The 15,069-nt window shown below is 41.7% G+C and overlaps 1 protein-coding gene across 4 annotated transcripts in view; it reads left to right on the top strand.

Annotated features, from left to right (window-relative positions):
- Window positions 1–15,069, top strand: part of mllt3 (MLLT3 super elongation complex subunit) — a 51,326-nt gene that overhangs the window by 28,423 nt on the left and 7,834 nt on the right. For 3 of the 4 annotated variants that reach the window (XM_046065850.1, XM_046065852.1, XM_046065849.1), the window contains 4 exons: window positions 3,150–3,728; window positions 11,813–11,882; window positions 12,747–12,800; window positions 13,739–13,880. In XM_046065850.1, coding sequence (XP_045921806.1) covers window positions 3,150–3,728; window positions 11,813–11,882; window positions 12,747–12,800; window positions 13,739–13,880 — 845 coding nt within the window. The remainder of the gene's footprint in view (window positions 1–3,149; window positions 3,729–11,812; window positions 11,883–12,746; window positions 12,801–13,738; window positions 13,881–15,069) is intronic. The other variant, XM_046065851.1, reaches the window with a different exon arrangement.

Below are 15,069 nucleotides of genomic sequence, written 5' to 3'. Positions count from 1 at the left end.
GGAGCTCTGACAGTGTGGCTGTGAATTTGCCACAGGCTTCAGACACTGCACAAACGTGTTAATCATCACTTCCTTCCCCTTTGTGGTGCTACATAGCACTTCGCACTACGACTATAAATGAACATGTAGATGTGTTCGGGGCGGGACTGTTATCAAGCACGTAAAGTTTGGTGCAGATGGGAGCATGTACACTGAAGTTGAAACAACTTCCTCTTTCATGGCGAATCACTGATTTTGGATGCCACGCCACGGGCACGCTGTTTCACGAAAACTCACCGTTTGTACAACTTCTAATTGTCAATGGCTTTAGAGTAGACAAGGAAAATCTTAAGTCGGTTGCACTAATTCTCTAGGAGGAGTTCGTTAAAGTACGGAGTGTGTAAAAAAAAAAAAAATTAAAAATAAATAAAAATTAAAAAAATAAAAAAATCCAAAAATGACCATAAAATTCAAAATGGCCGACTTCCTGTTGGCTTTAGGGCATCGCTCCAAGAGGCTTTTTTTTGTACATCTTGACATGATACATGTGCCACAGAAATTTCATACATGTAGGTAAAACACACCGCGGGGGCTGCTTCGTTGAAGATCACGTCCTGTTGCCAGTAGGTGGCGCAATGACTGTGGCTGAATGTTGGCATGTACATGTGTTCAAGGCGGGACTGTTCTGAAACATGTAGAGTGTGGTATAGATCTGAGCATGTACAGTAAAGTTACAACAACTTCCTGTGTTATGGCGAAGCATGACACCAAGCCGTTAACCGAAAATTCACAAATTTTACAACATGGCCTCATCAGTGTGTTTCCTGGTACAGTTTTGAAGTTCATATGCCCAACCTGCTCACATTACAGCGTAAAACGTGTCATTTGTGTATATATGTGTGTGTGTGTGTGAGAGAGAGAGAATGCATGCGCATGCAGCCTATTACAATACACATTTCAACGTATAATGCTGTAAATAAACAATAAATGTTTTTAAAAGGGCGTTAATAAATCCAAAAGTGTTTTTGTGGGGGAAGAGGAACACTTGCTGCCGAGTTGTCCGTACCTCGTGAGACTTTCGGATAATTTATCACCGTTGATGAACCACACAAAGAATATTTTAGCGTTTTTAAATAGCCGGCTACTTGAAATAGACCCGTGAGGAACCACGATGTGCATGTAGTTGTCGGCAGCACGGCATGTATGCAAAACTCACACAAGACCGGTGAATGACAGGCGAGTGAGAGAGAAAAGGGTCTTCAAAAAGCCTCAGTTTAGCTGGAAATTTACAGCCTAAGTTGAATGAATAGAGACTGCAGCTTAAGAATAAAGCGTAGCTTACCGTGTGTAACCCCCCCTCGCTCGCAATCGTGGCGCACAAAAACGCACGTGATTCGACTATAGGCAGGACTTGACAATTCTGATTCGACTATGTAAGTCCTTAGTCGGGGACAGCCCTAGTACAAAGTGTGTAAATCGCCAAAAATGACCATTAAATCTAAAGTGGCCGACTTCCTGCTCGGTGTCGGGCATCGCTCCAAGAGGCTTTTTTGCACGTCTGGCCATGATACACATACCACAGAAATTTCATACACGTAGGTGAAACTTTGTCCGGGGGCTGCTCTGTAGGGGGCGTGAGCCATTTTGCCACGCCCATGCACGAAACCCATAAAATACAAAATCTTTTGCCGCGTCTGAATTATGTGCAAAGTCTGGTGAGTTTTCTAGTATGTTTAGGCCCCCAAAATTGAGGTTACTTTGCAGAAAAAAGAACAAAATCCCTTCAGTTTCAATAGGGACCTCACACGTTTCGTGCTCGGGCCCTAAAAATATATTATAAATGGTATATGATGTTATTCAGTTCACTTGTTCCTGGAAAATATGCAGTCCTAGAAGGTAAAAATGTATGTATTAAGATGTGCTTTCTCTGACAATATTATTATAATTATAGACACTTGAGTGATTTACCTGAGCTTGGGTCACCTGCTAACCTGCCAATGTCGTGGTGCTGAAAGGTTTGTTAAAAAGTGCCACTTTAGTGATCTCTTCAATGTTGATGGCAATAGAGGCACTGTGGTGTCCCCTCTAGAGCACTAAACCAGTTTTTATGTTGGGCTACCCTGGGAGGGAAATGGGTTCAGTGCAGTGGAGGACCATGCTGGAGTTTAGAGCGAGCCGGCAGCTTTACATCCTGAGGTCCCGGGGTCACCAGCAGATAGACATAATGAAAGGTTTTAGAGGTGGTTGGGCAGAGTTGTAACACACCCCGTCGTCTAGACTGCTTTAATGGCTTTACTGCATTGATGAAATATTGACAAGGGAGCTAGAGGTGAGACCCAGGGACAAACGGCCCCCGTCGTTAGAAGGAATGCATTTCCTCCTTTTTCCACATTTCCCTTTGCTTCACTTTTAAGGTTGCGCATGTGTGTCTGTTGAAAAGCCCCCTTCACCCCACTGAACAGAACCGTTCAAAAGAAGTCCTGAGTTTGCTCTTTAAGCCCATAGATGGGGACTAAGAAAACCCTTTTGATTTTCTTTTAAGAATAGACCTCTTTTCACAGATGGTAATGCCAAACTGCAGGGTGGCATGCATGTTTTCTCTTGTGTAAAAGGCAGAGGATTAATCTTCATTTGACCTAGCTGCCTGCTTTTTGCTCACTTTGTTGTTTGGTACTATGCATTTTAGAAGTTCTACATGTAGTCTAAAGTGCAGTCCAAAGTCTACACAACAGTCCTGCAAAGTAAGTAGACAAGATGAGATTCAAACCAAAAAGTACCCCTGTTGTTCATATTTTGGGTTCTTTGTTATTTTTACTGGCATTTTATTTAGATAAGTTATTATCATGGCAATACCAGCCCATACCATCCTCAGACAACAGTATTTTTCACTGGATAATTATGGCCTTGCCCTGTTTTGTTTGCCCATTGACCTGAAGTGGGATTTCCCTCTACCCTGCTCCATAATACTTTAATCTGAAGTTTTTTTCTTTTGTAGCTTAGGTGATTGTTTGTAATTTTGAATCCTAAATAACCTAAATGTTTAGTTAGGTTAGAGTTTCTTGACGTTTTTTTCATACATGACTTAACTTGCAGCTATAACCATGAAATTGAAACGCGTTCCTTATTATTCCGTCTTTTGTTAATACACTGTTCTTGGTTTTAATCCACAGGATGGTTCCAAAGGAAGCAGTACTTCCCTTCTCACCACAGCCACAACCACCAGCACCAACAGCAGCAGCTTCTCCAAACTCCACAAACCCTCCAAGGACCACAAAGACAAGCCTCCAAAAGACTTGAAAGAGCCCAAAAGTGCCTTCAGAGACTCTGGCTGGGAACCTAATAAAGCCCCCAAAGAACCTTCCAGGAAACCCAAAGAGAACCAGCCACTTAGAGATATCAATCCTAAAATGGGCTTCAAGGAACCTAAGTCTTTGTCCAAGGAGCACCGGACTGAGGGGATGACTCACGGGTCAGGGCCAAACAAGCGCCTGTCCGCCCCTGACGGTGACGATCACGTGGCCAAAAAACGTAAAAAGGGATTTGTGGATTCATCAGGGAAGCAGACGTCGGGGTCTGACACTCAACTTTCGGATAAGAAACTCTTGAAGGATAAATCGCAGATGCGAACAAGTAAATTGCGACCAGAAGGTGACGAGGTAGCACGCAGGAAGGTGTCGACACTTACGCCATTCCAGGAACTGGTGGACCCCAATGACTCTGAAATGGAGGACCAGTCTACCAAGTCAGATGTAAGTACAACATCTCTTTGGAATCTTTTTGGACTTTTAAATGTTGTTGAAACCGGAAATATGAGTCATTTGTCTGTCTTAAGAGTAAAGCAGCTGATTCAATTGATGTATACACTTACAGCAAGGAGGCCCTTGTTCTTCTTAACATGATGGAGGTTTAAGAAGCAGCTGTCATGTCCTTGTACAAGGTCAGCACGTTGGACTTACTCATTTGAGCTTTCAGTCCACTATACTGGAAACAGCAACAAAGGGAGGGGTTGTGGAAAGGGGTATCCAATTCTTCCAAGGATTTGGGGGGGGGGGGGGGTTGTGGTCACTCCTTCCTCAGCTTGGAGAGGCTATAAAATCAAATGACCAACAGGGAGAGAATCTTCTTTAATGGTGGCCTGTAGACCCCAGGGGGCTGGGCAAGAGCATTAGAAGAAGGGGTGGGTACCAATAAACCTAGTGGGAGTCCAGCTGCATTCATCTGGGTGGCCCAAGAGGAAGCTGGGATAAGATAGTTACAAGATGCAGTTTTGTTGCCTTATTGACAGCAAATGACTAAATTTGCTCACAGAAAATATGTTTGTATTGCAAATACTTGAATATAGATGTAGAATGTGCTCACTTACACACTTATTTTTCTGTACCTCCACCTCAAGAGCAGGATAAGAAAAATATCATGTCTACAGTGACTCCTTTCATGAATAGGCTGACATTTGACTAGGTTGCCGGGTCCACGCACATTTGGTGGACAACCTCCCCATAAAGAAGGGCTGTTTTAAAGCCAAATAGTAGACAAGAAAGATTTATGGTTTTACAACACCTGAGGAGAAAGGCGAGACGTGGTAGTGAATAGCAGAGTTCCCCTTTAATCCTTTTAGCTTTTGAAAAAAAGGGTGGTGTTTTATTTCTATTCTCAAATGCTTGTATAAAGCGTGGGTATTCATGTATCTCTCTCTGTAGGGGCAGCTTGTTTTGCCAGGGGAGTTATTACTTAGCACTAGCAGAACCAGTGTTTGTGTCTGTGCCGTGTTTAAATGCCTTTTAAGTTTTCCCATACAGGGAATGGGGGTCGGGTTGGCTGTAAAGGGGATGTGGGGTGACAAATGCCAGGTGTTTGATTCTCCCCAGGCTAGCAACCCCGGTGGCCGTGCGCCGGGCCGGCACAGTGCACCGCTCTCATTTCTCATGTGACCGCTTGTTTGATCTTTGTGTTTTCCACCGAGTACTGGGCCAGAAACAGCAGAGAGGAGGAAATGTGGAGTAGGTGATGACATGAAGGGAAAGCAGGCTGGCGTGTTCACATGAGAGCCTTGTTTTCAGCACGCTGGATGTGGGCACTGACTGAGGGATTTGTCACCTGCACAAGTTGTGCAAACCTCAGCCGTTACATTTGAATAGGATATAAGATTGTCACAGAGCCATGCAATGTAGATGACTTTCTGTAGTTTTGTGATACTCATGCCATGTGTGTCACAAGGTTGATTGATTTAATATTGTTGTCAACAATAGAGCAAAACATTGATTGAAGAATTTAATATATGGCACTTGGTTCGAGAAACAACTTAACCCTTTAATGGTGTCATGAAGTTAGAGGCTGTTTTAAGTAAAGTCTCTGGACAGTAACAACAAAACACTTTTTATTTTACTTGTTGTGAAGTGTGACTATTTTTTCAGGGGGTTTGTCCTGCCCCCGCTGCTAAAACAAATCCTAGAGGAAACACTATTTGACTACACTTTTTTTCAAGTAGAGCCTTAACCAAGCTGTTTAAAGTTGATATTTACTTGTAAATAGCCATTTTAAGTGAAATAAAAGACCAGAAGGTGTATGTGGCATTACAAGAATGATTGCTTTCTATTGATGGCAACATTTGCAGATTTTGGTTATGGACCAAATTCAGATAAGTGAGTTTAACATTAATTTTTGGGCTTTAGAACAAACAACTTAAGGGAACTATAATTTATAATTAATGATATATATTTTTCATTATGAGTTTCTACCAAACAGTTGAGACAAATGAGAAAAATATTTTAGCTGTAGAATGGACATGAAACAATTTAAAGATAAATAAATAAAATAAAAGGTGTTAAGGTCATTTAACCTAACTTAAAGGGGAACTCCACTGAGTGTGTTTCCAGGAGTTAAGGAGATCTACTTCACATGTTTCTAAAATAGTGTAAAGCCTTTAGTGTCTCAGAGGGAGCTGTGTGAAGTCTGATAAATGTCCTTAAGTGATGTCACTTGAGTCGGCGTTAAAAACTGTCCATCGTGAGTCTGACAATGTCATGGAGAAGTCAATGTTAAGTCTCACAGAAGTACAAAAAACAATATAGTTATTGCTGCTGCTAACTTTGTGGAAGGAAACCACCTGAAAGGGTCTGGGCTGAAAAGCCCAGGACTCCCTGGGTTTTTTGTAGGTGGAGGGCTAGACCTTGAGTGCTAGCGATTTCTCTCTCAGATTTAGGACTGTACAACCGATCTTACTGTCAAACACTGGAAACCATCAACAGGTTAACTACTCAAAGAGTGAAAAGAAGCTAATAAGTTTGTAGTACATTTGTGTGCTTTGTATACATAATATATATATACATTATAAATACATTTCAGTATAAATGAGTTGGCTTTCTTTGAATGAATCCACAGTGTCAAACTGAAAGGCTTCTTAATTCACATTAAAATAGTTTTGTTTGGATAGCCCCTGCTGAATTAGACAAGCATACCAAATAGTCTTGGTCAGTTTGGTTTTGTTTGCTGGCATTTCTTTTTGGCCATCCTAACTGTGCCAAGAGTTAAGAGCCGAAGCCAAATTAATGCCACCAAACTCGGACTAAAGACTATTTATTGTCTTTGAAGAGAGCAGCTTTGGTGGCTTTGAGTAAAGAAGGACAAAAGTCCTAAAAAGGAGTGGTACTGAGATCTATGGCAAGCTGAAGAAGCTGTCCCATAAACCAACAGACCAGCTGTGTGTTGTTTGTTGGCAGGAGGTGACAACAACTGAAGTCGCTGTGCCTTTTGTCCTCACGTCTCTGCGTTTCTCTGTTTCTTCTGGAGGTCGCTTCTCACCACTTTGTTTTGTTGTCAGCTCTGGTTTGCACTAGCAGTCTCCTTTTTTTTAAATGTGGGTTTGCATGCTAACATCCAAGTGCATTTTAAACACCCTTTAGACTGACAAACCACATCTCCAGTTGATCTGAGTTGGTCACCACATCATCCAAGCTGGCTTCACAAGCCTCTTTCCAGCCGTGGTTAGATGCTGCTTGGCATTGGGAAAGAGGAGTTTCTGTTACAGGTGGGAATTTTGTTTAATACTGTTCACTTTCCAGTAAAGTGAAAACTACCAGACTTGTCTAAAGAAAATCTGGCTGAAAAAGTAGAAAAAAATATAAGAGAAAATATAAATTTGTCAGCTGTCAGAATTTTTGGGAGACTATTTATAGCACAGCCCCTGAGTATTTTACAAACTCTGAAGTTGCAAATACACACATTTAAAAAGGCATCATTAGCACCAACTATGTGCCGGTATAGCAGTTTTACTGTATTTATGATGCTGAAACAGCAATACCACCAGCAATCATCCGCAAGTATTGCTGTATTCATAGAGCACTGTGAACATGGAACAGTGCTCCTGCCTTCATTAGCAGTTTATCTTAATTTGCCACAAGGCCTTTATGGCTGTCACATCAACCCGTGGTCACTCCCAAGTCGTCGCATATGGTCACGCATGGTCAAGACCCCTTTGCCTCAGTTTGTAATGCACTGGGAAGCCCATTAGAGTAATTTGTTTATGCTAAAAGGAGGAGTAGTATATAAATAGCAGAAAAGTCAGAGTAAGGTAGTAGTTTTATTTTTAAAGTCTAAACGGCTGTTGCATAATTATATTGCTAACTTGACCGCGGAGGCCTACATGTGCAAAAATGACTATAAAGGGGCATCCAGGGTGTTATAAATGTCTTGACCAAGCATCCATATGTGACGAGTTGGAAATGAGAATGTGTTGGTCAAATAAAAGCAGCCACATCAACCACAGCAGGCCGGGATCATTGTCTGCCTAGCTTTAGCAACTCTGCATTTTACATGACTGAGCAAAAGGAAACATGCTGTGTCAAGATCAAACAAATGAACCTCACAGTTCAGCTCATGTCCAAAAGCTTGGCTTTTTAACCACATACTGCAAAGCTCTACACTCCAGGTAGTCTTACAGACAGGCTGATGGGATCTTAAACTCTGAAAGAAGCCAAATATCATGTACACTAGGAAAGTCTGAAGACCTAAACATTGTAAATAAAAAATGTACTGTTAACATCCAAAAGAACACGTATGAAAACATGTGTGGGTGCAAAGAATCTAAGAGACACACACACACTGAAGCTGCATTTGAAGTCATTTCCAGTCAACAGTTATAAACTTGAAACAACCAAACTGCTTTTGTTTATGGTGTTTTTAGTGTGATTGCTGTTGGCTCCGGGCCAACAAAGTTGCAATATACTAACTTCACTGTTCCGTTTGTTCAGTTTAATAAAATCCAATAAAGTCATGGTGTGAAGTAACTTTACTGTAATGTAGTTCTATGTAGTAGTATTTTCACAAAATAGAAGATTATTATTGGCCACAATCATAGCATGGAAATGTGATATGCCAAATCCCTACTAACTATACTAGCTCATAGCGCTGTCAGTTGTATGTGCTGTCTGGTGGGCGAGAGAAGTCAGCAGTTGTGGGACAGGCAACAATAGAAAAAGCAGCACTGATATTATATCGTATTCTGTTGCAGTCAGCGGAACTCAGCTGGTGGCCTGAAAAAGCGTGACGAATCACTTCCTAGTTTCTTGGTTTGATGTGAAGTGACATCACATTTGCGTGTCCAATCACGATCAACAGCCCCTGAAAGTAGCTGAGACTTGAAAGGTGAAAATAACAGCAGAAGCTGGAAGTGTTTATTTTTTAAGTTCCTGCGGTGGAAGTGTTTTGATTTGAAGGTAAATCAATGAGGACAACTGTTTTACGGCAGCGTTGTTCATCTATGAAGTTTGTGATGTGATGATGTGCCTTTTATTTATCGGTTATTTCATTTGCAGGATTGATGGCTAAGAAAGCTCAACACACTGAGTGCTCAGTGCAGGGCAGAGGTTTAGAGTAAGAGGAGGTGAAAGCGTATAGCCTATTTATATTTCTAGTTATCTTATTTCATCATTTTAATTTCAACTTCATTCTCCACATTATTTTAAGTTTACCCTCTACTTGAATCCCCCATGCGCACACACCTACACCTCTGTTCTTTTACTGCAAACACACCGGCTTGCCCCGCCTCTTCCTGCAAAGTTTATGATGATTTAGACACTGTAAAGACACTGTGTATCTGATCAGCAGTGGAGTGTCATGAATCAAGCTGGCCTCAAGCCACAGTGAGTACACATGGATTTGCCTGTCTGCTTAGCTGATGCCAAAAAGCTATCAAGGTATCTGTAGATCTTGAGAATTCTCAAAAAGCATTTAATTTAGTTCAGAAGTTATTAAAATGTCTCACATTTAATTTACAGTTTTGAATATATTTTTCTTGCCTACCATGGACAAAAAGATTAGTTCTTAGTAGTGTGAGGCTGGTTTGACAGTGGATTGTGTTGCAGGCTGTTAAATAACAAACACTGTCACTACTGCTAGCCACGTTAGCTACATAATGGACACGTGTTCATTTTGGCAAAAACGTAAAGGAACTTAAACTAATGAATTATTTTTTAATTGATTAATCCATACATTCATTTTTTGCCATTTATCTGGGTCCAGGTAACCCAAATTAATTAATGACATTACTAATAATGCAATCATTTTACAGTGATGATCATTATATACAAATGGGGAGTACTGATGAAAATGTAAGTTATTTCATGTACTTAATAAATTCCTGACTGGGTTGCCATCATTCTTTGATGGGAATGACCATGAGAAAAGTATTAAAAATTTCATTCTGTGTTTATAAGTCTTAAATGTAATTTAGGTAACCCTGCATGACTAAAATTGTTGGCATTTCTTGGCTTTCCCAATAGTGCGAGTCTGTGTCTTTTTAGAAGACAGGGCATCTGCCTCCTATTTTGGAAAACATTTCTCACTGGCCTCATAAACATCACTGCTGTGACCAAACTCCTCTGGGAGTCAGGTATTGTCAAGAGTTAGGCATTAGTGAAATCACTGGAGAGAAACCTTAAATAATGGTTAATTCTAATGGCTACTTTTATTTTGCAATTGTGACCATCTCCAAATTGAATGAACTAAACATGTTGGATGTTTTCCCTCTCCCTGTCTTCCAACATCACAAGTCCCTCATTCAACGCTGAAGGAGTGAAATCAAAACAGATCCAGTGGGAACAAATGAATGGTTAGATCCCTTGCTACAGTACTGTGCTGTGTATTTGCCACATTGTCTTGACAATACTCTTGAGGCTAAAGTCAGGTGCCCACCAGATGTTTCATTATTATGAGGCATGATTGTCTTCTTGTGTTTGCCACAGAGTCCATGTGTTTTGGGAAGACTGCCCACAGAGATATCATGATTTTAAGCCAATGAACATTTTGGCACAGACATGTGGCTGTTGTTCAGGACTTAATCCCTGTTGTAGCATTCTCCCATCTCTTCTCTCAAAGTCCACAGTCCCATTACAGCCAACAGGCAGTGGCAGAAGTACAAATGTCAGGAATGTGGAGAAAAGAATCTAAGGAGCACTTAGAGCTCGGCCCATTCTTACACATGTGCGCACACCTGGGATCACTGCAGAGAGCAGACGTGGCTGACGGATTGGCAGTATCTAACAGTTAAGACACTAGATGACGTGGACATCTGAAATGAGCTTTTCACCGCCTTCTGAAAGAGCATGCATTGGTTAACTATTCAAATGTACACGGGGTTACCAGTCTGTTAGGTATTAGTTCATTTCAGGGCTGTTTTTTGGAGTGCCTCAGACAATTCCAGGGTAATGTAGTGCTGCACATTATGACTGCCAGTTATTACCATGAAATCTATATCATGCTGAAATATTTCTGGTAACATATGCTGTTTCTTAAAAGGACCAGTCATATACTACGTCATAACAACTTGGTATATATTAGGAGAATCAAACAATTACTTAAATGGAACCAGAAAAGATCAAAATGAAACATGCAAGTCTTGTGTTCAAACCTGTAGCCAAGCCATAGGGAGCAGGAATCAAACACCAGGTGTCTCTGGTGGTGGACACCTCTGCACTACCCGCCCACCCCAAACGTAAAGTTCTCTACCCTTGACACGAAACAGGCTCCAGTGTTTTTCACACGCTGGCAATTTATTTGTGGTAGATCCGCCGCATAAACTGACATGACGATTGTTTGAGTGCAGTGACGTTCATTATGCTGAATGTCTGCCTTCCACACTGAATGTAGTGAGTGCTCCTACGTTTCAGAACTGTTTGTGTGCGTTTGCTGCATGTGTGTGGCACATCATTAGACTCAGTGACTTATGAAGCTAAATGCAGACCTGAGGCTCGAGCGGTAAAGGTGGCCTGGCTCTTTTCAGACGAAAGCCAGGAGCAGAGCAACTTGTTGGATGGATGTTGGCTCCGGGCCCTGACCCACCAAGATGACTTCAAAGAATTAGTGTTGACAGAGGCGGACTAATGTGCCACCTCACGGCTTGTTAAAAGCAGCACTTAAACTCGCCTCAAAGACTACATCCAATGGCCAGCTGGCTTCTGACATGCAGTTGTCTTTATTGTGTACTCAAAAGAACATCACAGAAAGCAATTGATCTAAATAATGATAAAAGACCTGCCCTCCTTGTTAGGCTGACATCTTTATGCATATTTACAAAAGAACAGTTATCCCATACAGCTACAGACTGTCAGTAGCAGCTTAACTAGAACTAGCGCGGCATGTTGTCAGACCTCGTCAGAAGCTGTTCCAAATGGGGAAATACTGAAGATATAATGGCATGAGAGTGGTCAAACGTCATCATAGCAGATATTGGCACAACATATTGGATGGTGGTGTTGTTTGTCAAAAACTGTATGGATGAAACTTCAGTCTATTTCATGTGTTTGACCTATCAACGTTTCTTTTCTCTTCTTCCTCTCAGTCCGAACAGCCCAGTCCTGCCAGTTCCAGCTCCAGTTCAGGCTTCGCTCCCACGCATCAAAAACGACAAGGTAACTATCTGGAAAATACGTGATTTATATCAGATCTCCTGTTTATCGTCTGTTCAGTCAGAAACGATCTGTATATTTAAGTGTAACTTCTAGTCCAGTTTGTTTTGCAGAAACTAAAGAAGCTTAGCCAATGTCAGAGACGGAATTTAAACTGTCCCACTGATATTCATTTCCTTTTTGTCTAAATGTTTTGTTCAGAGATCAACAAAACCTTTCAAAGTAATAAAGATTATGGAATTGTTTTTTCCAGAGAAAAGGAGCTTCTGAGGATTTGCTCTGGTAACATTTTAAAATTTGGATTTTATTCTCCAAATCTCTGGGTGCCATCATATTTGTTATTAGAGATCTGCATGAATCACCAAACCAGCTGTTTTCCAGTGTAACCCTCTTATCAAAACCACTTATTTGAAAGTGAAAGCAAAGGACAGAAGCACAGAAATTATTATCCTAACTGTCAATTGTACTTCAGCTAGATACTGCAGAGCGCCATCCTTGTTCAACTTTTACTTCCAAATAAGTGGTTTAGGTAACTAGGCTTAAACCTGCCATATGTTTAAACCTGTTTGACTATTTATGTTGGTTCCCCCTTTGGAATCTGGAACCGTTGCAGCACCCAGATCTGTGCAGTGAAAACACTGAGTGAATGCTATCATAACCGATGAAAATGGATGTCTAAAAATATGAAAACATGAAAGAAAAAATGAGTTTTTAATGCTTTTAAAGTCATTTAGGTCTGAGAATGGTCGACAAGGGCCAGATGAGTCTAGAATGTGTTGTTTGGTCCAAAATACGGGGCATATTTTGGAGCTTCTCGTCTTGAGGGTGACCTCTGCTTGTGTGTTTTGTAATTTTCTCTGGATGCAGTGGTGGACTTCATCATCAGGAAAAGGGTGGCTATTCCTGCCACCACCCACACAGGTAACCGTTCCTCTGAGACCTGTGAGGCCCCCACGCCCTTTTCACATTTGCATATCTGGATATTTTTCCAGCTTGTCAGTATGCATGAAAACTCATGCATCTCTTTGCAGTCTGTTAGTAGGGATTGGTATTATATCATGGATATGATGCTGCCCTCCAGAGCACCCATCACACCACCAGTCACAGCAACATCTGTGCATATGCCCTCAGGCACTCTATGGTGTCAAAGTGTGGGAACACACTATTTGTCTTTTTATATTATTACCTCCATTGTTGTCCAGAAACTGTTAAAACACAATAGTGAGCCTCGCTGCTGCAATGGGTGACATGTTCCCTCATCACCATGAACACACACACACTGTAGTGTAATCTGACTCAGTCCCACATACACTGTCCTGCTGCTGCTGCTCACCAGAGCACCAAATGTGGCTTCATTCACCGCTGAATAGTTCCTAACAAATGCACTATTTCCTGTTTCATAAAAACTGCATTGAGCTTTTTAAAAAAAAGAAACTATATATTTGTGAGCTGTTTTTTAAAGATTTACGTCTTCATTGGGAACCAGTGGGCTTGGAGCTTTGAGCCACAGGTAGTAAGTCAGAAAGGAGTGAAAGATGGACTCATTTAGTGTTGGTTTTTGGTCTTGTTATGGGATTTGTTGAATATAAGAAAAATATACAGATAAAAGTACACAGATATAGATATAATAGACAGACTTACTCTAGGCAAGTGTAAATGTGTCCCCGTCCTTACTGGGATCAAACCAGCAGCGGTTCTGCACCCATAAGCTCCACTGGACCATCCCTTTGCCTCACAATCCCACCATCTCTCCACCTCACAGCATGATCTGCTGCCTTATGCATGTTTTTACTAGAATTTAATAAAAAAAAAAAAAAACTCTATTCCAATGTCGTCGTTTGTGTCACACCCACACACAGTGCTGGGCCCGTTGCAGTCAGTCATGCAGGATCTGCACTCAGACGACAACGATGAAGATTCAGAGGACGACGACGAAGACAATGACATGGACTCTGATATGGAGCGACCAGCACACACACATCTCACGCATCACCAACGCAGGTTAGTAAATGCTCACAACAACCCAGCCTGTTGATGGACCTCATTTTAGACATGGACACAGGCAACAAATACAAATATAAATGGAGCACAGGAACTATAGACTTTGAACTAGACTACTGCAGTCGTATTGGTTGTTGGGGGGCAAGTTTGTGATTTTCTGTATAACTTCTCAATGGAGTGGATTTTGGCATGTTCTCACAATCAGAATGGTGAGCGTGCAGTCAAAAACAAGGCTGGGTTTGGTGCATGATGAGGAAACTCACCCATATTTTACAGCTAGCACAGCTGATCGGTATGTGGTTTGTTTAATTCAATTCAATTTTATTTATATAGCGCGAAATCACAACAACAGTTATCTCACAGCGCTTTTCATAAAAGAGCAGGTCTAGACCGTACTCTATGATGTTATTTACAGAAGCCCAACAGTTCCCACGAAGAGCAGCACTAGGCGACAGAGGCAAGGAAAAACTTCCTTTTAAGAGGCAGAAACCTCGAGCAGAACCATGGCTCAGGGTGGGCGGCCATCTGCCTCGACCGGTTGGGGTGAAGGAGGGAGAGGGAGAGAGAGAGAGAGGGCAGGACAGGAACAGAGAGAAAAAGAGAGGGATGGAAAGAGAGAGAGGGGAGGGAGGCAGCCTACACAATATACACACACAGAGGTACAGACAGTAAAGGTGATGTTGCTATAGACTAAATGAAAAATGGTACAGATATTTATAGTAGTATTAATGATTATAATAACAATAGGACTAGTAACAGTAGTTGTTGCAGCAGAGGGTGTCGAGCAGGAACACGGGGGCAGCAGGTGACCCGCAACCACAGATCCAGACTCCACAGCTCCAGAGCCAGAAACACCTGCAGGAAGTGATAGGAGAGAGGAGAGGGACGAGAAAGCACAAGACTACCGGAAAGGGGAGAAGTTGTGTTAGTAACATGCAATAATGGGATGAGGTTGCATACAGAGGGAGAGAAAGTAGAGGAGAGAGGAGCTCAGTGCATCATAGGAAATCCCCCGGCAGTCTAGGCCTATAGCAGCATAACTAAGGGATGGTTCAGGACTCACCTGAGCCAGCCCTAACTATAAGCTTTATCAAAGAGGAAAGTCTTAAGCCTACTCTTAAATGTGGAGATGGTGTCTGCCTCCTGAACCCAAACTGGAACCTGGTTCCACAGGAGAGGAGTTTGATAG

This window comes from Micropterus dolomieu, linkage group LG12 (genome assembly GCF_021292245.1).
Source record: "Micropterus dolomieu isolate WLL.071019.BEF.003 ecotype Adirondacks linkage group LG12, ASM2129224v1, whole genome shotgun sequence".
Classification (NCBI taxonomy): Eukaryota; Metazoa; Chordata; class Actinopteri; order Centrarchiformes; family Centrarchidae; genus Micropterus; species Micropterus dolomieu.
The sequence above is the reverse complement of the archived record's forward strand: the minus strand, read 5'-3'. Positions and strand labels throughout refer to the sequence as shown.